Raw genomic sequence first — 24277 nt, 5'->3', positions numbered from 1 at the left:
CCGTTTCAGCGTGGCAGGGTCTTGTGTTTTCAGCAAGCTGATGCCGAGTGTATATGTAAAACATGGAGACGTAGCCTAGAACTCTATGTCCTGACTTAACTAGGTTCCAGACTCCTTGTTTAAATTACAGTGCATGTCAAGAGTGTGCAACACTGTACCTTAAACATTTCTAATAAAGCCTTTTGTGGATTGGTGTGGCCCTTCTGCTTTGTATGCTGGTGTTATCTATACGGTGAACATTCGCACTGGATAAAGTGGGAACATTACCTCTTCCTTTCACTGCTGAGCCTCTTAACAGCTGCTTTGGGGACATGGGTGGATCCTGAGTTCCCACCTGACCCCTGAGGCTTTCCAAGAGCCTGATGCTGAGCATCTGCCTCTCCCATGGACTGCAGCACCACTGCCAGCTGCTGCTGCTCCCTAAAAGCCTCTTTGGAGATAGACACACAGCTCTCCCTGCCTCCAGCATGGCTTGGGATGCCACAAGTAGGAGGGAAGGGAAGATTCCCCAGAATAATAGTAGTTATACCTAAAGGACTCTGATTGCAGAGGGGCCAGCCTGGATCTGAAGGTAGTAAAACGTAGAGCGCTCATGTCACAGGGACGGGGAAACGTTACATCTTACCGCAACAAAATCCGTATCCCAGTATGTGTTAACTCCTTATATGACCCTCTGTACATGTGAGGGCACACTGCGACTTGCCCATATTTCATTAAAAGCTAAAGAACTGATCAACCTGACACACTCTACACTAGCAAACATGGTGTGATGCCAAAAGATTGTACATCTCTCTAACCTAGAGTGCAACTAACGCAGCATGTAATATTACTGATATGTTGTATTATGATGTAACAGTGTTCTGTTGCATCAAATATGCAAGGGGCAGAGATCAGCATGGGGTCCTTAGATAAGCATTAGACAAATCTCAGCTATGTCTGGAGTCTTCTGTTTGTCAGGCTACACTAGGCTGCAAACATTTCTGGTTGGCATCTCCTTTGTGCCCACCTCGCTTGTGATTGCTGTGAAAGGGCCCATTGTCCCTTTCCTGGGCCTGTTCAGCGAGCAACTATTTTCAATGGACAATTATTCACTGTCCAGTCTTGAATGAATGTTCTCTTTGTGGAGCCGACTGCGGCAGATGTGAAAGGGGCTTGTGTTTTCGATGCAGCTATTCCCTACTTGATGGGCCATGATAAATTGACTTAAAAATTGAAACAATCAGAGCAAGTGGCAGAGGGGAAGCCGGTACTGTCCCTGTAAAAATAGGGGATCGTGCTATCTGTTGGGCCTAGCTAGCAGGACATGTTTGTTTTCTCACTGGTGAGTTCCCTGGATTTTCTGTAATTGATCTGAGGGATACAAGTGTAAAATCGGAGCTATTTCAAAGCAGTGATGTCAAATGGCATCATGCTGATCAATATTTCTTCTCCTTTTCCCTGTCAAACCCACCCCACTCTACAATTTAACAGGTGAATTTTCCAGGTACAAAGTCCCATGGGTTTTTTCTGCTGCTTCCTTCAACCCCAGTAAGAAGGATCCTGCAGCTGGAACTTAGGTGATGTTTGGCTGGATGCACTAGGCACAGCAGAACCTCGTCTGCCTTCCTGTTGTTGAAGTCTAAGGGCTTGTCTACATCACAAAGATGCAGCGCTGGTGAGGGGGTTACAGCGCTGCAACTTAGGAGGTGTACACATCTGCAGGGCATCACCAGCGCTGCAACTCCTTGTTTGCAGCGCTGGCCGTACTCCCGATTTGTCTCGGGTGTAGAGGATCCAGCGCTGGTGATCCAACACTGGTAATCAAGTGTAGACACTTACCAGCGCTTTTCTTGACCTCCGTGGAATAAGCAGGTATCCCAGCATACCTGAGGAAGCCTCTGGTAATCAAGCAGGTCTCCTTCCCTGCGGTTTGCAGGGGGGCTCGGGGAACGCGAGAGCAAACCGCGGCGAAGCTGGTCTCCTTCCCCGGTTTGCTCTCGCGTTCCCCGAACCTCCCTTGAAGCCGCCCAACAGCGCTGCAGTGTGGCCACATCTAACACCACTTGCAGCGCTGGTTGCTGTAAGTATGGCCACTCTGCAGCGCTGGCCCTATACAGCTGTACTAATACAGCTGTAACAACCAGCGCTGCAAAATTGTAGATGTAGACATACCCTAATAATACTTGGCCCTTCTCGAGCGCCTTTTGTGTGAGGTGGTTCTTGTATATTAGAAACACGAAAGAATTAAGCCTCATAGTATTTGTGACGACCTGGGAATGTTCTTGATGTTACTTCTGAATACTGTGTTGGTGCCTCAGTGTCTCCTGTGCAGTTCTTAAGTATCTAGGTGGTGGGATCAGGGTGTGTGATTGCTGCAGAGCAAAGGGCCAGTGCACCTAAATGCCTGGCACTCTGTCTCCTAGCAACTGATGGCCTGGGCCCCTCCCCTGCAAAGGTGCCAGCTGAAGGTGTTGGAGACAAAGGGATCAGGTGACCTCCTGGCCCGGGAAAGGAACGGAGCAGAGAGGAGGGGCTGGAGGGGGTTGTTAGTCTGGAGCTGGCTGGGGTCGAGGAGTGGAGGGCAGACGTGGGGGGTCTGGCTCACTGGTCCCCCAGAATGGACCCGGCTGAGGGGTCCGGTTCGCTGTATCTACAAGCTCTGTTTTAGACCCTGTTCCTGTCATCGAATAAACCTCTGTTTTACTGGCTGGCTGAGTCACGTCTGACTGCAAAGTGGGGGTGCAGGACCCTGTGGCTTCCCCAGGACCCCACTGAGGCTGGCTCGCTGTGGGAAGCGCACGGAGGGGCAGAGGATGCTGAATGCTCCAAGGAGAGACCCAGGAGGTGAAGACGTGTGAGCTTCTTGCCCTGAACAAGTCTGCTCCAAGGGAGAGGAGGCTCCCCAAAGTCCTGACTGGCTTGGTGGGGAGCAGTTAGAGAGCATCGCCCGGTGACTCCGTGACAGTATTCCTGTGCGTTCAGAGGTATCGTTATTTTTCGGATGGCCTTAAGGTCACAGGCATCAAGGGCAGAGCTGGGGCTCAACTGAGTTCCTGTCCATCCTGTGTTTACAATAAAGCACAAGCCTGGCTGATTTAACAAAACTGTGTCTTTGCATTTGTCAGTAAAGTCAGCAGAACTGACTTCAAGGCACAGGGAGCAGGTCTGTGGCTGAGAAGGGGCCATTTGCAGATGAAGTGCTGGCTCAACTTTTAATTTAACTATATCGCAGAGTTTGATCTCACTCTAAGAGACAGTCTCATGCCTGTATTCTGTGAAATCGGCTGCATGGGCAGAAACTGACTTTAAAGCTGTGTGCTGTTCGCCATGTGTAACAGCGCAGGATTGAGCCCTTAACACCCTGAAGGAGGGTGGGTGCATGTTCAGTGGAATGGCTGCTGTATTCACAGCGGCTGCATAGAGGAGCAGCAGTGAACGAGGCATCTGTTAATCAGATACAAATTGCAGCCTAGCGAAGTGCTTTGTGCTCTCGCTCCAACATTGCTGTTTTGTCAGATAATGGGGAACAGCAGGCACTGATCTGTCTGCTCAACAAGCAGCTGTTACCTGAGAGAGGTGTCTGGGCGGCCTGGCCGCCAGGATCCCAGAGCATGGGAGCCACTTCTGTTTGGGACCAAGTTTGTGCAAAGGCAGCACACTCATTTCATGGGCGGGAGGGGAGCCTCTCCTGTCAGGCAGCCCCATTGCCTGGTCATCTGGGGTTTTGTAGGGTGGGAGCAAGTAAGAGTGAAGAATGGGAATGTAGGGGCTCAGGGTTCTACCTTCAGATTGTTCCCAGTGGAGCACAGAAACATCTGTCTCAAGTGGTTATTGGTGACTACAGATGTTGGTTTACTTTCCAATCTTGTATGTAACCTACCACCTGGGCAGCTGGCGGGAGTGCTAAGCTGATTTGTTGTACTAGCTTTGAAATGGCGCATTTAGCAAAGGCTTTGTCAGCTTGGAAGTCCGATACAATTAAAGCAGGAGGAAGTTATATTTGCATTTCTTCAAAAGCATTGTTGGCTATTCTGCACTCTGCTATGACTTGTATGAGACACTTCAGCTGTGCTGTATTTCATGTGCTTTCCAGGAAAGGTGTGGAAAGCAGAGTAAACCAACCTCATTTCTCTGCACCAAGCTGTCTACTTGGCTATTATACCTCGTGCTAATGTACATCTTCCTTCTGCTCAGAATATCTTCTTCCTGAGATCCTTTGTGGACAGAGGAAGGCTCAGGGGAAGTCTTCCTGTTGTGTGTGTTGATTCAAAAAGTATTAAATAATATTTTATCAAGAACTCTGCACGCTCTCCTCCACCGGTGATCTTGGCTGAATGTGTTCTGAAGGGAAAAACTGAAATCTGTCAACATGAAAACACTACGGGCTGGTCTATACTGAAAAATTAGGACAAGCCAGCTTGTCCCTTGGCGATGTGAAAAAATCCACACCCCCGAGCCACATAGCTAAGACGATCTAGCCCTTCTGGAGACAGTGCTAGGTCAATGGAAGAATTTGTTGACGTAGTCTCCTGCCTCTCATGGGAGGTGGATTAACTACAGCGAGGGGAGAACACCTCCTGGCCCAATAGGGTCTATGCTGAAGTGCTGCTGTAGCATTCTAAGTGGAGAGACCCTCTATTTCCCCCTCAGCTGTGTCTAGCTGGGAAGGGAGCATTTGGGTGAAGGATACTGTAGAGCAGTGGTTCTCAACCTTTCCAGACAACCGTACCCCTTTCGGGAGTCTGATCTCTTACATACTCCAAGTTTTGCCTCCACTTAAAAACGACTTGCTTACAAAATCAGCCATAAAAGTACAAACGTCATAGCACCCTGTTACTGACAGCTTGCTGACTTTATTCCCTCTGTATGAATTTTGGTTAGTACTGATGTCGCTGTGCTCTGTATCCTGTTGTAAAACTAGGCAAAGAGCTGGATAAGTTGATGCACCCCCTGAAAGACCCCTGTGTACCACTGCTGGTGAGGATAAAGCTGTCATGTGGGTGACAGTGAGGCCCTAGGGGTAGATTGCAGAATGTGGACCAACTCATCAAAAATGACTGGGTTTTTTTTTGGGTTCCCTGTTGAAAAAGGGGCCTGATTCCCACCTCTGTGAGAGTAAAATATTCAGGAAAGCTTCCCCTGGCACTGCATTTCCTCCCCTCCCCCAGTTAAAAAGGGGAGGGGGAGAAAAGGAGACCCCTGCCCCAGCTTTCTCTAAGCAGCTGGGCAGGTCCATTTTGGTCCCTGGGGAATTTCCCCCTTAACTTGGGATAAAAAGGCTGCTGGGGCTGAGGCTCTGTGCTGCTCTTGCCGGGGCCTGGACTAGCCTCCCCCCTCCCCAGGCGCAGCGGGCTGCGGGTGGCGCATCCCCTGCTCCAGCGCGCACTGCTGCCCCCTATCTTCAGCCGCCTCCGGGAGCCTGCGCGTTGCGGGCAGCAGCTCCCAACCTCCCGAGCGGGCTGCAGCGCGGGCGCTCGCCGCTCCCGGAGCGATGGGCCGGGGGCGATCGCGCAGCCTGTGACCTGGGGCCGGGATGCCGCGGCCCGAGCCCATGCCCGGCTACGGGCAGCTGCTGCAGCGCTGCTACCGGGGGCTGGCGGGGGCGGTGCGGAGCTGCACGGACTGCGGCTGGGAGCTCTCCCGGCGGAGCTGGGCCGAGAACGCGTCCCTCGCCTGCAGCGAGACGCTCCTCTGCCTGCTGTGCGCCATCGGCTGGACCTGGCTGCGCAGGGCCGCCTCCGGCTGCCTCTTTCGGGTGGGTGCCGGCCCCGGGGGGGCTGCACGGAGGGGAGGGGGCCGCGGAGGGGGGCTGCACTGGGGTGAGCAGACAGCAAGTGTGAGAAATCGGGACACGAGTGGGGGGTAGTAGGAGCCTACATAAGAAAAAGACCCAAAATCGGGACATCTGGTCACCCTAGGCTGCACTGCGGGGAAGGGGCAGCGATGGGGGGTATATCGCCTGGGGGCAGGGCAGGGGGAAAGAGGAGGCTGCATTGTGCGGTGCGGGGGCTGGTCCGGGGGCGTTGAGGTTGGGGAGGGCTACATTGCAAGCAGGACCTGTGTGTTGTATCTTGCTGCTACTTAACTCCCCCGCCCCCCAAGGCACGTCTGGGGTGAAGTAATGAGATTTCTGTCTTGCAAAGGGGTGGGGGCGGGCTGACTGCGGGGCCTGGCTCCGGGGTGGGGGGGCTGGCTGCAGGGCCTGACTGTGCTCCTGCAGGCTGTCACTAATGTGCGGTGCTGAATGGCTTCCCCGCTCCCCCCGGGGCACAAGGCTTGGTAGCTGCAGTACAGGCTGCCCTAGTTCAGAGTGCTGGGCTGGCTAGAATGAGATGATGGAGTGGCTGCCCGCGAAGGGAGAGGATGGCTCGACGCCCTGGCAGAAGGGTCGCTCTGTGTTGATTGCACTGAACAAATGTCATGAGATGAAAGCTGCCCCTTCTCCCCGAGGTGTGTGTCCTGGCCCGGGGGAGCGGCCCCTGGGTGCCTGGTGTATGTCAGAGGCTTTTTGACCCTACCCTTGATGGGGCTTTCAAGGCAGAAGAGATGGAGGATGCTGTGTCCTGGGTCATGTAACAATCCGGAGCCGTCAGAGGCACAAACCAAACCCTTTCCTCAGCGCCAATGGTGACAAGACAGTTTCCAGGGGCTGGGGGGAGTTTGGAGGGAGGTGGTTCTCCCCGGAGACATCTCGGACACATTCTGCTTCAGCGTGGGTTGGCTCCCCCTGGAGAACTTGCCGTCTCCAGAGGCGATTTGCTGTGGGGTGACACAGGCTGCAGGGAGCAGCACTTTATTAGTAACCATGATCCATCCTCAGCCCAGTAGCTGCTCTGGGCTCCCATCCCCACAGCTCCGTCGCACAGGGGGCCTCCCTGATGGGAAGCTCTGCCTGAGCCAGTCACTCGTGTCATTGCTTGCTCCATATTGAGTCACAGAGCGAAGCTTGCCTGGTGCCAAGAACTAGCACAAGACATGAAGCACTCAAAATGGGTTAGGTAGGACTTGTGCTGCCTTTCTGTCACCCTTCTCCCTCCAGCCCCGTTTGCCCGCAGCCAGGGTTGCCAGTTTTGGTTGGACGTATCCCTGGAGATTTTATCACTTGACATAATCTTTAATGAAAGATTCATCTTTAATTCCTGGGGGCTCCAAGACAATCCTGGAAGGTTGACAACCCTACACCCAGCACCTGGATCTCTCTGGATACCCCAGTGAGTAGGGCACTGCCTGGGAGTCAGGATTCCTGGAGTTTAATCCCAGCACTGTCACACAGTGTGATCTTGAGCAAGTCACTGAGCAACTGTTGTCGTGCCTCAGTTTCCCCTCTGTAAACTGAGTGCCCCTTCCCCTTTGTAAAGTGCTTTGAGATCTGAGGTGAAAAGCACAGTAGGAGCGCTGTGCGTTGCAGCTTAGCTGGTGCTCCATGGGTAATTGGCAGCTCTTGCTGACAATGGGGTGTCATCCCTTGGTCACGCTTCTTGTATCCAAAGCATGAGAAGGGATGAGCAGAGAGCCAGTTCTCATGGCTACATCGGGATTGTGCTGCTTTGCCTTGAAATACTGCCACAGAGTTTGATGTGGGGCCGAGATGGCAAATGGTGCTGTGGGGGGGTCAATTTCCCACCAGTGGGCAGGAGGGAGAGGAAACGGCTTTATAAAAACATCCCACACCTGGGCGTGATTCACGTGCTGGAGCTTTAAAGGGGAAATTGGAGGGGCTGGCTCCCAGAAGAGCTTTGCCATTTTTAATGAGAATTGAGCTGTGTCTTGTGGCATATATCTGATCTGGAGGCTGTTCAGAGGAGGAGTCATTCAACAGCAGGTGAGTGGAGGCTTTCACCTCCTCTGTCATCCTTGGGACTCTTCCATCTGCTGCGTGCCGTTGGGAGTAAACTCCTTCTATGCCAGAGACAGCCACTGCCCAGTGTAGAACCCAAGGGCAGTTGTTCCTCTTTGCCGCTAGAGTTCAGTTCCTACATCTCTGGCAATTAATCCTTTAACGTTCTCTCAGAGACTGAAAGGCTCATCCTTGTGAAATCAATTAATTCTGTGTCCCCCAAGAATGCCGCCTTACTGAGCATTAGTCATTATATGTCATAGATCTCGGCACTTGGCCTGTAGCTGCTACGCACCTAAAGAGGAACTCACGTTCTTAGCAGGAGGACAAAGATTGTGACTTAAAATGCACCTTAATTTAGCTCTGTCTGTGGCCAGATATCTCTGAAAACAGCTGCGTAAAGAAACCCACATCTTCCTGTGACATGTGGATCCTACTCCTGCATCATCTGGAGCGCCCATTGTTTTCACTGGGCATTCAGAGTGTGCAAGGAGTGCAGATGAAATCTAGGTTCCCAATGTCTTCAGAGGCCGCCAGGAACAAAGCATTTATTCATAGGCCATGCCCTGGCTCTGTAGGATATCACAGAGATTGACTGGGAGAGAAGTACAGTGGGTGGAGGGCTGGAAGGGGGAGGGACAGCGAGTGGACTATGGAGGGGAACTAGCATGGACTTTACCTGTTGCAATTGTCAGATTTGTAGCTGTGTTGTACATGTGGCTTTTCCAAAGTGATCCTTGAAACCAAGATAATTAGTTCGCCCGTTGGCCTCTTGTTATTCAAACTGCAGTATCCATATAGGAAGACCGGATCATTTCTGCACAGGGAAGAGGTGAACTCAGCTGAGCTCTGGTACCGGCACATGTCAGTCCAATCTAATATCCTTCTTTGCCAGGGTATCAAGCCCATGGCTAGGGAAGAAGCCGTAGAGGTGGTCTATCCCAACTTTAGTAAGGCTTTTGATACCATCTCACATGACCTTCTTATGAGCAAACTAGGAAAATAGACAAACTTGTTATAAGGTGCATGCACAACTGTTTGGACTGTACTCCGAGAGTAGTTATCTATGGCTAAAAATCAAACTGGAAGGGCCTATCAAGTGGGATCCCATAGGGATCTGTCCTGGATCTGGTTCTGTTCAGTGTCTTCATAAATGATTTGGATAACGGCACAGAGAGCACACTTACACGTTTGTGAACGATGGCAAGATGTGAAGGGTTGCAAGGACTGGATTAGAATTAAAAATGATCTGAACAACTGGAGAAATGGACTGAAATAGAATAAAATTCAATAAGACAAATGCAAGGTACTACACTTAGGAAGGAGTAATCGGTTTCACAAATACAAAATTGGAAATAACTTTCTAAAGAGGAGTACAGCAGAAAAGGATCTGGGAATTATAGAGGATCACAAGCCAAATATGAGTCAACAATGTAATATTGTTTCAAAAAGCAAACATCGTTCTGAGATGTATTACCAGGAATGTTGTAAGCAAGACACAAGAAGTAATTCTTCTGTTCTACTCAGCACTGATAAGGCCTCAATGCGAGTATTGTGTCCAGTTCCGGACACCAAGCTTCAGGAACGACATGGACAAATTAGAGAAAGTCCAGAGGAGGGCTACAAAAATGATTAAAGGGCTAGAAAGATTGAAAAAATTGGGTTTGTTCAGTCTGGAGAAGGGAAGATTGAGGGGGGCTATGGTAACAGTCTGCAAGTATGTAAAAAGTTGTTATCAAGAGGAAGGTGATAAATTGTTCTCAATAGCCTCTGAGGACAGGACAAGAAGCAATGGGCTTAAATTGCAGCAAGGGAGGTTTAGGTTGGACATTAGGAAAAACTTCCTAACTGTCAGGGTGGTTAAACACTGGAATAAATTGCCTAGGGAGGGTGTGGAATCTCCATCATTAGGTAACTAACCCCTGTCAGGGACGGTCTAGACAAAATTTAGTCCTGCCTCAGACCTCTCGAGGGCCCTTCTAGCCTGACGTTCCTATGACTGATCGGTTTGGGAGGGGGCGGCCTGCGGGGCACCCATGAGAAAGCGGGAGAGGAAATGTATTTCTTGTCTGGTGTGGGGTTTCTGTAGCCGCCTGCCTCTTCTCTAGGAAATGGAAGGAATCTTTGTCCTCTCGCAGTGGCAGTGGCAGGGCCTGGCTGCTGAGTGTTCAAACCTGAGAGTCTCCTGGATGTGTCTGACCACAAGCAGGGCTTGTGAGATGGCCAGGCCAGACCTCCTCTCTGCCCCCTCTCCCATACAGTCTCTTTGGTGGCCCTCGCTCAGCTGGTCTGTGGAAGGCAGCTGTCCCTGGTGAGGAGCAAGCACTCCTGAGGGAGCAGCTGCTGCCGAGGAGCTGGAGGAGTTGAGCAAAGCATCAGCCTGTGCTGCACTGACTGACAATTTAATAGCCCAATAGCAGTTTGGGAAGACAAGGATAGTGGAAGGTGAGCGTCCCTATACCTTACCCGTTAACCTGTGTGGAGAATTGTGACAGTGAAGGGAATGTACCTGTGTCTGTCGGGGTATTGACTTGCCTATGGAGGAAGCTACCTCAGTCTCCAGGCAGTTGTCTGTGAACAGCCCTGTGTGCTGGGACAAGAGAAATGAGATCCCAAGCTGTGTGTCTGGGGAAGGGAAGCCAGGGCTGTGTCCATCATGGGGTTCTCTGTACCCAGCACAGGACAAGGGCACTTGACTCGGTGTCTGATAGCCCATCAGGCCTGTACTAGCTGCTGCTCTTTCAGGCAGGCCCAAGGGTTGTGCAGTGAAGTTGCATGAATGTAACCGAGGGCAGAACTGGGCAAGGGAGGGTCAAGAGAGGGAGGGCAGGCCTAGACGGACACTGAGCTCACACCAATAAACTCTTTTCTGGCTGCTTCTGGCAGATACTGTTGGCTTTGTGGCCAGTCGTGCGCCAAGTGCTGGTGCCAGGGTGACGTAGAAAGAAGGAGCCCTTGAGTGGTTTTTTTGTTTCCCCACTGGTGACAGTGGAAAACTAGCTGCTGTGCTCCAAAATCCCAGGAACAGCCTATGAGAGAACTGATCCAGGCTAAAAGTAGTAGGTATCTGGGGCACGTTACCAGAGAAGGAGTGTGAAAATCCCAGGCTGGAGAGAAAGCTGGAAGATGAGATTGGAGACTCTCACATCCTGGTGCTAGGACCAGTGCAGAACCTAGATCAGTGGTTTTCAAACTTTTGTGCTGGTGACCACTTTCACGCAGCAAGCCTCTGAGTGCAACCCCCGCTTATCAATTAAAAACACTCTTTTATATATTTAACACCATTATAAATGCTGGAGGCAAAACGGGGTTTGGGGTGGAGGCTGACAGCTCGCGACCCCCCATAATAATCTCATGACCCCCAGAGGGGTCCCGACCCCCAGTTTGAGAACCCCTGACCTAGATAGACCCGTGGAAAGGGTGGACCCGCACGCTCTCCTTTTGTTCCCACTTTCTTTCCAGGGGAACGAAGCTGCCATCTCTCAGATGAGAGAAAACCTAGGTTCCAACCACTTAGGGCTATTAAAGGCCCTGTGGTATTTTTCACAAGAATGAGAAGTGTTGACCCCTGGGTGCTGGCCAAAATCCCACACGAATACCTGACCCTGCCTCTCCCACTGCGGCTTGTGAAGTTTGTCAGATATTCTCCATTGCCTGTCCTCAATTGCTGCCTGGCATTTCTCTGCAGCTGCTACACACCTTCCACCTCGTGGCCAGACACAGCTGGTTGATCCCCGGGTGGTTCTCAATTTGCAGAGTGCTGCAACGTGAAAACCTCCTTTGGTGCCGTGAATGGATGCTGGCCACCTAGGCTGGGTGCAGCATTTGCTTCTTCACGCTCCCCTCTCCGCTGGCTTTTCTAGTGAAGTGTTTTGTGCCTTGAAGAGCCAGCTTCTCCCCAGGACCCAAAACATTCACCGGAGTGAGTTCCCAGCCCTGCTTTCCTCCTGGCTGGGGTGAATGCCCCAGGAGGTGGCAGGGCCACTCACAGCAAACCAGCAGGAAGACCCTCCAGTAAGAATTGCCTTGGGAGCCATGAGCAGCCTGGAGTGCTTCCTTCCTGCAGTGCCAGTGAGTGTGACCTGCCCCTTGTCCCTCTCGGGGTGCAAAGAGTAGCTCTCCTGTGACCTGAGAGTGGTGTCCTCTCGCTCGTGTGCCCTAGCCACCGTTGGCAGGCCTGTGATGCCACGGGGAGAAAGCCACAATGGGCCGTTTCTTGTGGAAGAGAATGAAGCCATTTTCCTTGGGTCCAGGGCGGGGGCTGGGTTTCACGTGCTGCGCGTCAGCGTTCAGGAGCTGAGCCGCGCTGCTCAGGCGGCTAATCAGCCCCCGCAGGGCTCAAAAGGCATCTATGCCTGGGCTACCGAGGGTGCCCACTCCAAAGGCTGGTCTCTACTGGTTGCAGATGCTCGAGCGAAGAGGAAATGGCTTTTAATGATTTATGGCAACTGTCATGATATTTCTCACTGCATTTTCCAAAGCCTTCGCAACACCGAGGGGGCAGGTGAACAATATCCCTGTTTTCCAGGTGGGGAAACCGAGGCACGGAGCAGCTCAGTGACTTGCCTGAGCCCATAGATAGGGTTGGTGTTGAGCAGGAGGACAGTGTTGGGGGTCCCCAGGCCTGTGCTCAGACCACACCCCTCCCAAGATGGTTAGCGATAGCCTTAGATAGCGGGCGGCTGGTTCTGCAGGCATTATCCTTGGTTCTGCAGGCTTTGGGGACCCGTTTCTCTGGGTAAAGGGGGGTGCAGTCATGTTTCATTTTCATTCCACTGAGCCCAGGTGACCTGCACCAGATGAGTAAAGAGGAAACCATTCCAGTGTCAAGTATCAGAGGGTAGCCGTGTTAGTCTGGATCTGTAAAAGCAGCAAAGAATCCTGTGGCACCTTATAGACTAACAGACGTTTTGGAGCATGAGCTTTCGTGGGTGAATACCCACTTCCTCAGATGCATGTAGTGGAAATTTCCAGGGGCAGGTATATATATGCTAGCAAGCAAGCTAGAGATAACGAGGTCAGTTCAATGAGGGAGGATGAGGCCCTGTTCTAACAGTTGAGGTGTGAAAACCAAGAGAGGAGAAACTGGTTCTGTAATTGGCAAGCCATTCACAGTCTTTGTTCAATCCTGAGCTGATGGTGTCAAATTTGCAGATGAACTGAAGCTCAGCAGTTTCTCTTTGAAGTCTGGTCTTGAAGTTTTTTTGCTGCAGGATGGCCACCTTAAGGTCTGCTATAGTGTGGCCAGGGAGGTTGAAGTGCTGTCCTACAGGTTTTTGTATATTGCCATTCCTAATGTCTGATTTGTGTCCATTTATCCTTTTCCGTAGAGACTATCCAGTTTGGCCGATGTACATAGCAGAGGGGCATTGCTGGCATATGATGGCGTATATTACATTGGTGGATGTGCAGGTGAATGAACCAGTGATGGTGTGGCTGATCTGATTAGGTCCTGTGATGGTGTCGCTGGTGTAGATATGTGGGCAGAGTTGGCATCGAGGTTTGTTGCATGGATTGGTTCCTGAGCTAGAGTTATTATGGTGCGGTGTGCAGTTACTGGTGAGAATATGTTTCAGGTTGGCAGGTTGTCTGTGGGCAAGGACTGGCCTGCCACCCAAGGCCTGTGAAAGTGTGCCACAGAATTCCAACCGTGGTCCTGCGCCGTGTTCCCCACAATCCTACGAGAGAGGATCCCAGGGGCAGTGGAGCTTGGGGGGTGCCCAGGCAGGGGCATTGTAGCTTGGGATTGAGGGGCAGCAGTGGGGAGGCCCAGGCCTGAAAGCAATGAGGGGGCTGTGATATTGCTGTGTGTGGGAGCCAAAGCCCTGGCTTCCAATGGAAACCTGTTACTCTGGTTACTGATCAGTATCTCCTACCGTGGGCAAAGCAACATCCATCGCAAGCTGGATGGAGACCTCTTTGGGCACAGCTGGGACTCCGGTGATTCTCCTTCATTAGCAAGCCTCGATTCCTGACCCATTGCTGCACGCGGGGCTGGGGGGACTTGCGGACTGCCTCTTTCTACGTTTCTCCCATGGCGGATTTGAAGGGATACGTCAAATTCCATCCTTCTAGCACTGGAGATGTCCTGATTTTACAGGGACAGTCCTGATTTTTGGGTCTTTTTCTTATATAGGCTTCTATTACGCCCCCGACCCCCGTCCCGGGGTTAGCTGTCTGGTCACCCTAAGTCTTGATCAGTTTCATGTTTCTGTTTGTTTTCATTTTCTGGTTCCCGGGGTTGCTGGGTTGTCTGGGCTTGGTACTACGCGGAGTATGAAGTAAGGTGTGTTCCTGGAGCCAGGAGCCTGCACCAGGGTGAAATGCTGGAGAAGACAGTTTAGACCCACCTGGCCCGGCTCTGGTTTCCATTTGGAGGGGGAGCAACGGGGAGGTTCCCAAGCCATAATCTTGCAACCAGCTTCACCACAGCACTGGCCCTTTAAATGCAGCCACATTACATCACTCACCAGAACCTGGGGCTCTTTCAGCCAGAGCCAGCAATGCATTGTTCCTGCTGCAGCACCAGTTGCTCCTAGCAACATGGGCATCGCTCTGTCATTGCTATGGCAACAGCAGCTGGCTGACAGCAAAGAGGGTACCCCCCACCCCCGCATGTCCCCCACCCCAGAATGAAGAGGAGAAGTAATTGGTGCCCGCCTGGCGTGGCAGTGGGAGCAGGGCTCCTGCTTAATCATTCATGGGATGGCTGTCTGCGTGCAGGACCTGCTGATGCACATCTGCGTGGGTGGCCTCAGCGTGCTCGTCTGGGCCGTGGGCTGCCCCAGTGACCAGCTCCCCAGGGTGTATTATTCTCCTGGCCTCCTCCAGCCCTTCTGTCTAGGCTCTCCCTGTTCTGCTGTCTCCCACCCTCATTCTGCTCCTCGTTGCACCCCCAAAGCCAGCTGCTGCCTGCGATTTCCCAGAGGGCTCTATCGAGAGGGGAGAGACAGCATGGACAGGTCTCGGTCTGAGGTGCTCAGTTCAGGGTCAGAGTTAGCCATGCAAAAAGCATGGGAGTCTTCACTGGAAAGAGAAGGGAGAGGAACAGCGTCTGTAGGGGCTTGCTCCTGCTCGGGAGGGTGGATTTCCGAATTGGCTGTAGGTGGCGATTCCACCCTCCCCTCCCTGATATGGCGACATCCTCTTCCTGCTGAGATCTCAGAGCCAGTTCTCTCTCTGCCTGCTTACTCGGCTCCACAGTGTCTGAACGCCTCAGCCTTTGATGGGTTTGTCTGCAGTCCCCCTGGGAGGTAGGACAGTGCCACTGTCTGCTTGTACTGATAGGGGAAACTGAGGCTAGGAGAGACAAGGTCATGCCATCTCCTGAACCACTGCCAGGATGATCAGTGGGCCAGCCAGGCTCTCTGGTTTTCTGCCCAGGAGTCCCTGCACCATTAGCACACGAGGCCTGCTCGGGAGCTGAGCTGTCTCCAAATGGGGCTTATTCGAGCTCCTCTCTGGGCTGCATTTTATAGAGCCACAAATAATTCCTGGCTTCCAGGGGCCTGTGCATTCTTCACCCTCCCTTAGTGCAGCCTCTCCCCCTGTTGCAGTGTGGGGCTTTGAATGGGGCGGCCCTGCCCTGCCCCACATGCAGGATCTGGGGGTGGGCAATGGCTGATGGAGGCCCAGATGGCATGGCTGGGGGGTGCAGGATATTGCCAGTTTCAGGGCATTCTCTGGACTTGGGTGCTGCAAAGTTGGTGTTTCCCCCCTGGAAGCAACTGGTGCTGTGAACTCATCAGCCATCCATAGCCAGGCAGGATGTGGCCGCCTTTGGAACGGAGCCTTTTGCATGAATCTCGCTCCCCCGTCATGCACAGAGGCGCTATGGCTGGGCCAGCCACCTCCACCGAACAGCTGGGGTCTTAATATAGCCTTCAAGGAGCCAATGAGAGCCAAGCAGCCAGCTCTGGAAATTGCTGATCCGAGGAAGGGTTTGGTTACTTTGCAGGCATTTTATTTTCCTCTGGAGCTCATCCGGTGTTTCTCCAGCACACTCAGCACAGCATGGGGCCTTGGTGATTATCCACGTGTCAGGGAGTAACCGAGCCAGACGCCCACTAGCTGTCCACTCCCCCAGCACTCACTGCCCCAGAGATGCCCTTGCTCCCACTTCTCGCAGGAGGACGGTGTCTGCGACTGTGGGATTTTCATTTGGCCCCAAGCCCCTCTCAGATGTGAAGGTTCTTTTCGGGGGAGGGGGCACATGCTGGCAGAAGCCCATTCACAGGGCACTCAGGTCACGTTACAGCCTCAGCCCGGGGGTTTCTTAGTGCAGACAGGACTCTGGATTTATTCATTTTGAATTCCCTCCCTGGTTGCAGAAGGCTGGCTGGGGCCAGCCCTGCTCCTCTGGGAATGACCCTGATGGGCTTGTGGAGACCACGTGCCTTTGGCGTTTGCTTTCTCCACTGCTCAGTGTTGACAGCAGCTGCCGCTGTGGCTGAGTGTGAGCCGGATGGAAACCTGAGCTTGCTTTTCTCCCGCTCTGGCTGTCTGCTGGGGCTCCTCTCCCACCTCCCTCACCCTTCTGGAGCAGTGGAAGGAATCTGAAAAGTCTGGGCGGGTTAAGTCAAGTTCTGGTCCCTGTTTTCACTCCCTTCTGATGGAGAGCAGGGCTGGGAAGATTCTTTACAAATGTTCTTCCCACCTGTTTTTTCCTGGACAGTGAAATCTGGTTTGGTGGGGAGGCCTCCTGGTGGTGTCGCACCATCACTGCGGCTGCAGGGGGCATGAATATTGCACAAAGACGTCCTTTCGCCCACATGTTCATTAGACATCTGAGTTAAGGACACCACAGTGTTTGAGGCAGTCTAGCTGAAATTCCTGTCTCCAGTCCACAGTTGTGTCCCTCTCCTGTGAGCTGTTAGTGTCACTGGTTCCCGCTGTGCACAAGGGGAACCCCAAACTGAGCTCAGCGGCACAGGGCATCTCAGTGCAAGTCTGGATCTGTCCTGTGGCCAGTGTTCAGGGGGGATGAGGCCCAGCCAAGGAGCTGCCCTCAAGGACTTTTTGCTGAGTTATAAACATGTGGCAGCTCAGCCCCTTGTGCCCTGGGCGTGGGGATCTCTGGAGCCAGGTCTGTGTGTGCAGAGGGCTGCGGCGAGCTGCTGTGAATCTCCCGGAGCTGCGTCCTTGTTATGAGGCACCATCCGGGGGTGCTGCTGTCCCCCTCCCTGAGCCCTGCACCATGTCCCCTCTCTCCCGGCAGCCATTTGGGGAGTGGTGTAACCTGCAGCCAAAGGATGCTGCCAAGATGCCCGAGAGCGCCTGGAAGCTGCTGTTCTACACACTGTCCTGGTCATACGGCGCCTACCTGCTCTTCTTCACCGAGTACCCCTTCTTCCACGACCCGCCCTCCGTCTTCTATGGTACGTCAGCGCCACGGAGAAGCTCAGATGCTAATGCCCAGAAGACAGAGATGGTGTCCCTGGCCTTGGTTTGCCAGCAGCTGGGAATGGATGACGGGATGGATCACTTGATGATTCCCTGTCCTGTTCATTCCCTCTGGGCACTTGGCATTGGCCACTGTCGGAAGACAGGATACTGGGCTGGATGGACCTTTGGTCTGACCCAGCCTGGCCGTTCTTATGTTCTCAAGGGATCAGCTTCTTCAAGGGGCAAACAAAGAGGCCGATGTTGAGGGGGAATCCGTAGCTTAAGCTCCCCAAATCACCTTCCTTGTGCTGCCAATAACATGTGAGCTCAGGAACTGTCCCTGCGTGGGTGGGGCCCTGCTCCCCTGGGCAATGCTCTGGCTGGTGCTCTGAGCATGCTGGGCTGGCTGCGGGGGGAGGTGTCCATGCAGGGCTCATGCAGGGATCTCCGTGCTGCTCCTAGGTTGGGAGAAGGGTATGGATGTACCCACCGACATTGGCATCGCCTACTTGCTGCAGGGCAGCTTCTACGGGCATTCCATCTATGCCACCGTGTACATGGACGCCTGGCGCAGGGACTCCGTGGTCATGCTCATCCACCACGTGGTGACACTGACGCTTATCGTCTTCTCCTACGCGTTCAGGTAAGCCCCTCCCCTGCCTGTCTGTCCGCATCCCACTGCCCTCTGCACAAGGCATGTTCAGAGCTGGGGGGCCCCAGCGCTGGGCAGCCACTGGGAAATGCAGCAGCTGTTCCACACCCAGCTATGGCTCGCACTGCCTCTGGGCTCCATCAGAGGGACTCGCAGCGTGTCTCTTTCTCTGAGCTGCCCCACAGTGCTCCAGTTGGCCCCATGATGACCCCCATCCCCGCTCTAATATGGTCCACCCAGTGCCAGGCCATCCAGCACTCTCAGTCTGCACCGCATGGAGCCTGCAGCTCCGATACAGTCTGGCCTGGGCATAGAGCCCACCGCCTCCCCCCGGCCTGATGAGCACAGCCCTGCTCACAAACGCACCCGTGACCCCTTCTCCCCGCAGGTTCCACAACGTGGGGATTCTCGTCCTCTTCCTGCACGACATCAGCGACGTGCAGCTGGAGTTCACCAAGCTCAATGTCTATTTCAAACACCGGGGCGGGATCTATCACCGGCTCAACGACGTCATCTCCAACCTCGGCTGCCTCACATTCAGCATCAGCTGGTGAGCTCTGGCCCCTGCCCCACTCCACCCCCCGTCACCCCCCACGCTGCCAGGCCCCAGTGCTTCGTCTGGGGGACACAGCCATGCTGTGAGCTGGCTGGGCTGCGGGGTCCCCCCTGCTGCCTGCTGGGCTGGGAATCCTGCCTTTGTGAGGTCCCGGTGGGTGGCCACGGAGATGCTGATGGCATCAGGCACGCAGAGCATGGCCACACCCGGGCAGGCGGAAGGAGGAGCTGGGGCCAGGCCTCTTCACAGTCCAGCTCTGGCAGTGAGAGCGGCTCAGATTCAAGGAGAGGAAAGGAGGGAGACAGAGTCATGCTCCCGTCACAGCCCCTCTTGGGCCAGGTCAGGGGCAGGGCCACACCTAGACAGCATGAAAACCTTGGTTGGAAGCCAGGGACCAGCTCCTGGCTCAAGTACTTCACCCCCGCACCTCCTCCCCGGCCTCTTTCTCCCCCGTCCCCTGGCATGGCCATGCGGGGGCAGAAGGGGCGGGACCCACTGGACTCAGACCCAAGGAGTGGGGGGGCAGATGTGCCATTGATGGGCTTGTAGCAGCAGTTTGCAGATCTTCCCTCTGCCCCAGGACAGTCTCTCTACTGTCATCCCGGGACGCCTGGGCTCAGTGTAACCCCCCTTAGCAGCCACCTGCGGGGTCTGGGTGACTTCCTGAAAATCCAGCTCTCCTGCCGCAGACAGTCAGGCACGAGGGAAGGGGCTAGACCAGGCTGCCTGGCAATGCTGGGAGGGGGGTGATGCTCGGCCCTGGGCCCCTCTCTGGGGGGCTCCCCTCAGTGCCACTCAACCCACCCCCCACCCTCTGTGTCTGTCCTGGCAGGTTCTGGTTCCGCCTCTACTGGTTCCCCCTCAAAGTGCTTTACGCCACTTGCCACAGCAGCCTGCAGTCTGTGCCCGACGTCCCCTTTTACTTCTTCTTCAACGCCCTGCTCCTCGCCCTCACCCTCCTGAACCTCTACTGGTTCCTGGTGAGTCGGGGCGGCTCGGCCCCGCGGCCCTGGACACGGCTGGGGGGCTGGGGGGAAGGGGGCGGCTCGGCCCCGCAGCCCTGGACACGGCTGGGGGACTGCGGGGGGTGTGGGGGAGGGGGCGGCTCGGCCCCACGGGCCTGCCGCTGGGGGGCTGGGGGTCGTGTGGGGGAGGGGGCGGCTCAGCCCCATGGCCCTGGACACGGCTGGGGGGCGTGTGGGGGAGGGGGCAGGACAGACACACAAGGTGATGCTACCCCCTCACCATCACCCCCAGCCTCCTCCCTGCTGATGGAGGGAGACTGGGCATTTCCTGGGGCTCCAGGATGGATGGGAACTGTGGAGAGAGAGGCTGTCAGTGCGGGGGTGGGGGGGCAGCCATCTCCCAAAGGGGTCGCATCAGCCAGGCGCCCCCAGAGCCTGCAAGGCAGAGCTGGGGCTGGTGGGGAGAGAATCAGGCCTGGGCAGGCCGCTGTGCTGCTCCGTCCAGTCCTTACTGCGTGGCTGCTGCCTGCTTCCCTCCAGCCTCCCTATGGGCCGAGGGTCCCACAGCTCCTCCCAGCCGCTGGGGAATTGGGGACGGAGCTGGGGGACGTCCCGGGGTGGAATCCCCCTGCCCAGCTGCAGCTCGTGCAGTCAAGTAGCCTCTAGGCTGGATCCTGCCTTCGCTAAGCTCTGAGCTGCCCCCCACTCGCCGGGACCGGCAGGTGTCATGACTAAGGCCATGGTTTTGTCATGGACAGGTTCCGGGCAGGAAGCCATGACCTGACAAAATAGGGAGGAAGGAGGGTCCAGCTCACTGCATGCAGCGGCAGGGACCTGCAGCCCCTGCACTCCTGCCAATGGCTGGGAGGGCCCCTTGACCCCTGGGCTGGGATCTGCGGGGTCCCCTACCGGTGCGGGCTGGGATCTGCGGGGCTCCAATGTCACAGACGTCTCTGGGAGTTACGGATTCTGTGACTTCCGCAGGTGCCGTGACCTACCGGTAGCCTTAGTCATGACCCTGGCCAGGAGGGTCCCAGGCCTTGTGAGGGTGGGGCAGGGCAGTGCAGTGGGGAAGGGGTGTGGAGTCCAGAGGAATAGAAGTCTCCTGCCCTTGTGCTGGGCAAACAGATTTGGGGGTGGGGCTGCAGCAGGGGCATGATGGGTAATTTGTACTCGGGGAGCTCTTCAACCCAGCTTGCTTTGTTTGGAGCTGCACCCCCCGCACACCTGTTATCTTGTGTGTGTACGGGAGAGGGTCCATTGATCCTGGCCCCGGTCTCAGCGGTGGATCTCCAGCATGGGGGTGGGAGGGGTCTTTCTGGGCTCCCTTCATCTGCTGCTGGAATCTCCTTACATGCCCCCCAGGATCCTGCTCCCCTCTTGAGGTGAGGCAGCCCTGCTGCTCCCACGCCGCGCCAGGCCCCCGGCTCCCAGCCTGGCGTGCACCTTCCAGAAGCCCAGCAGCCCAAGAAGTCCCTGCTCTCAGACCAGCCTCCTTGGACTAGCGGGGCGGCCCCCAGGGCAGATGTTAGCCCTAGTTAGTGGATGAGTGTGTTTGGCCGGGGGGGGGAGGGAGAGGTGCTGAGCAGGCACCGTGGCCAGCAGGGTCATTCCCTGGTTCCTCTCCCCGCAGTACATCGTCCTGTTTGTGGCCAAGGTGCTGACGGGGCAGATGCAGGAGGTGAACGACGTGCGTGAATACGACGTGGAGGAGAGCAAGAAAACCACAGGGCCCCAGAAAGCGGGCGAACTCCAGCTCCCCAAGTCCTGGAAAGAAGGGTGAGCAGGGGGCAGACCCAGCCCCCCAGTGGGGAGAGGGGGCAGGGACACAGCCGTCAAGGAGGCTGGGAATGCTGCAGGTGGGTGAGGGAAATGTTCGCTATGGATAACGCCCCCACCCCTCAGGTCCCGGAGTCCTGGGAACAACAGGGCCTGTAAGAGAAGACAGGGGGTCAGTGGCGGGGCCGCAGAGGCGGGAGTCTGTGCCAGGTGAGAGCACGGGGGCTGGATCCCTGGCTGCAGGCTATACATTGGTTGCTGGTGGGGTCAGGAAGGAATCATCCATCTGCCTGTCTGTCTGTCTGTCCATCCCTCTGTCCCTTCCCATACACCTCTCCATCCCTGCTGCCTGGCCCTGCTGCATTATCGGGGGGTTCTCCTTGTACCTGGCATTGGGGAACGGGCTGAGAGTCTCGTCCAGTCTGGCAGGAGATGGCCCGTGATGGCCCGATGTGCTGACCCCCACCTGGGTCGTGCTCAAACTCGCTGCATGCGCCCATCACATGGGATTGAGGCCAGGTCTACGGGGAATGGAGGGACGTGTGGGTCGGAGCTGAGGGGTGACCCCGGAGAGGGGCAAGTGATGGCCAAGGGGAGGGGCTGGTCCAAATACGGAACGTCATTTTCTGCTGTGGTCTCTTTCACAGGAACCATCTGAAGAATGGGCTGATAAAAGACAAACGGTTATAATGGAACCGCTGGGCAGCCTCTGGGGACTGACCCGTGGCCCTCCATGAACCCAGCGAAGGAGAGAGCCCACGGAGAAGGAGTGCAAGACCCCAAGCCCCCCACCCCCAAAAACCCTGCCTGGAGCTGGGGAGCAGCTGGCAGCCGACAGAAACAGTCCACTTGGCTCGGCTCGGGCCAGGCTTCACTTGATCCTGACGTGGCTTCTGGAGCCTGTTTGCGCTGGGCACCCTGCAGGCTGTTGGACGGGTCGGCTGATAAGGGGGGATGGGGGCGGGATTTCCTAGCAGGGTCCAGGTCAGATATGAAACTTGCTTTTGGTTACCTGGGATCCCCTGTGCCAACTCCACCCCTTCGCCATCCTCCCTCTCTGTGATTTCCCCAGATCTGGCAAGTTGTGGCATCCCAGGCAGCTTTTGTCTCTGGAGCACTGGCTGACACCGTGGAGCTGGTGAGGGGCTCGAAGCAGGGAGGCAAACGCCTCTGCCCCTTCAGCACCAGTGTCCCAAGCGTGGGCGCCCAGAGCCAGCTCTCTGGAGCTTGCAAACAGGGAATGGTGACATACCACCAGGGAGAAGTGTTGTGCTGCTATGTGCCCTGCTGGCCAGTAGGGGTCAGTGTAGTACAGGGAGCTGCTGTAAATGCATCCAGGGGTTACTCCACAGAGCAACCCAGGCCCCTGCCTGGAACCCCCTGGGCCAGAGCCTAGAGGATTCTCCCTGCAGCCTCCTGAGGCTGATCCGACCGGCCTGCCCTCAGTACCGCTGCACCTTTAGGCCCTTAGGAGGCCAGTGCCTGGATCAGAGAGAGAAGGGACAGTGGCTCCTGCTAGGGCTCCTGCCTTGATGAATCCCCTGGCCTGAGAAACCAGCGCTGGCTTAAAGGACTCACGAAAGTCCCGAGTGACTCGGTTTGAGTTCTGAGTGTTGCATTTCCTGCAGGCTGGGCTGGGCTGAGCTGCAGCTGTTTCCGCTCAGTGGGAAAGAAACCCTGTGGAGGTTTGCACCCATCCCTCCCCCTGGATCTGGCCTCTGGACTCATCCCATCTCCCATCGCAATACTCCTGCAGTGTCGGCTGCTGCCTGCTCTTCTCCGAGGGGCCTAACTCCAAGCCAGGGGGACAATAGGCCAGTGAAGGGAATTGCAGCCGGCCTGCAGAGGGTTAATCCAAACGGGCAGGGGGTGAGGGGCTGGTTGTTGTTTCTGGTCCTTGCTTAGATGCAGACCCCAGATAGTGCTGCATATGCCACAAAGAGACTCCCTGGAAAACATCAGCGACTGGGAGGTAACGTGAAAACATGAGCCAGGTTGTTAGAAATCCCCCAGTTCTGGCTGGTCCCCCCAGCCAGCTGAACTAGCGAGGACAGGAAATTAAACATCCCACCCACTGGCTGCTTTTGTTCCCTGACTTTCAAAGCGGTTTTGCGTGGGGTTCACTGGGGAAACAAATCCTACAGGGCCTGATCCTGCTCTCATAACTTGCAGCGTAAATCAGCAGTGACTCCACAGATGGTGGCTAACCCGCAGGTGTGGTGCATTTGGTAACTTGGAGTTTAATGGTAGCTTGTGCTTTAAAACCAGCTGGCTGCTCTAGTGCCAGTTAGCAGCTGCAACTGTGCTAGCAGCACGGTGAGTCAGGGGTGAATACTGACGCGTGGCTGACCCAGCTGCTGGGGCAGGCCTGGGCAACATGAGGGAAGTGCTGCAGGGTTCTCTGGCAGATTTCCTAGGGATTCGTGTCCTGCTCTGGACAGATGGGTTGAAGAGTCAGAACAGAGGCAGCTGCAGCAGGACCACTTGGGTGCTGTTTAACTGGCCTGATGCCCTTCGGGATCGATGGGCCAAGCCACCCTGGCCCGACGCTGTGTGTTGTCAGTTACCCCTGTGCAAAAGTGGCTGCTGGCTCAGAACTCGCCCCTTCTGCCGCCAGCGTGCCCACTTCACAGGGGTGAGTGACAACCCGAGGGACTGGGCAGGGCAAGGCCAGGGCGGGGTGTTGAGTCTGCAGCCTGCTTAAATGTTTAGTTGGGTTAAACAAGAGACTCCACTAATGCAGGCGTGGCCAAAGCACAGCCTGGGAACTGCAGCCCCCAGCTTGCAGTGCTCCATCTCTGAGCGGCCAGGCCCCTGGGCTCGTGGAACGCAGCAAGCGATGGGTTGTCCCCTGCGCTGCAGCTGGAAATGGCAGAGGCAGCTGGATGGGTTATTTTCCTTTCATAATTTAATTCCCCTGCTCCACTGATTGGCCTCCAGTGCACAGGAGGCTGCTTCCCAGGGTGCTCCAGGGCAGGGCTGGCACAGAATGAGCAACTTTTATGCTTGGTACCTGATAGTCTTTTGCTCTGCAGGGAACCACTTGACAAGGTTGTTGTGGAAGTTAACAGCCCATCAGGCTGGATGGCAGGGCTGGGGGAGTGTCAGACAGTCAGGAGGTGCCG

At 55.3% G+C, this 24277-nt stretch overlaps 1 protein-coding gene across 2 annotated transcripts; it reads left to right on the top strand.

Annotated features, from left to right (window-relative positions):
* Positions 1-5497: 5497 nt before the first annotated feature.
* CERS1 (ceramide synthase 1) lies at positions 5498-23229 on the top strand. Of its 2 annotated transcripts, XM_030540488.1 has the most exons (7): positions 5498-5734; positions 17034-17193; positions 17663-17843; positions 18241-18402; positions 19241-19388; positions 21007-21152; positions 21800-23229. In XM_030540488.1, the coding sequence occupies exons 1-7, from the start codon at positions 5513-5515 to the stop codon at positions 21840-21842; spliced, it is 1062 nt and encodes a 353-aa protein (XP_030396348.1). In that variant the 5' UTR covers positions 5498-5512; the 3' UTR covers positions 21843-23229. The 2 variants fall into 2 exon arrangements, with proteins under 2 accessions (XP_030396348.1, XP_030396349.1); XM_030540489.1 differs by lacking the exon at positions 21800-23229 and having other exon boundaries at positions 5512-5734; positions 17719-17843; positions 21007-21147.
* Positions 23230-24277: the final 1048 nt, after the last annotated feature.

The sequence above is a fragment of the Gopherus evgoodei genome, chromosome 22 (genome assembly GCF_007399415.2).
Source record: "Gopherus evgoodei ecotype Sinaloan lineage chromosome 22, rGopEvg1_v1.p, whole genome shotgun sequence".
NCBI lineage: Eukaryota > Metazoa > Chordata > Testudines > Testudinidae > Gopherus > Gopherus evgoodei.
Note: the sequence above shows the minus strand (reverse complement) of the source record. Positions and strands in the feature narration are given on the sequence as shown.

What these genes read in the sequence shown, in the direction of transcription:
- CERS1 (XM_030540488.1), top strand. Translation starts at nt 5,513, where the DNA reads ATGCCGCGGCCCGAGCCCATGCCCGGCTACGGGCAGCTGCTGCAGCGC. An exon ending in CCTCCGGCTGCCTCTTTCGG is followed by an intron (nt 5,735 to 17,033) that starts GTGGGTGCCGGC and finishes CTCTCCCGGCAG; the next exon opens with CCATTTGGGGAGTGGTGTAA. An exon ending in GTCTTCTCCTACGCGTTCAG is followed by an intron (nt 17,844 to 18,240) that starts GTAAGCCCCTCC and finishes TTCTCCCCGCAG; the next exon opens with GTTCCACAACGTGGGGATTC.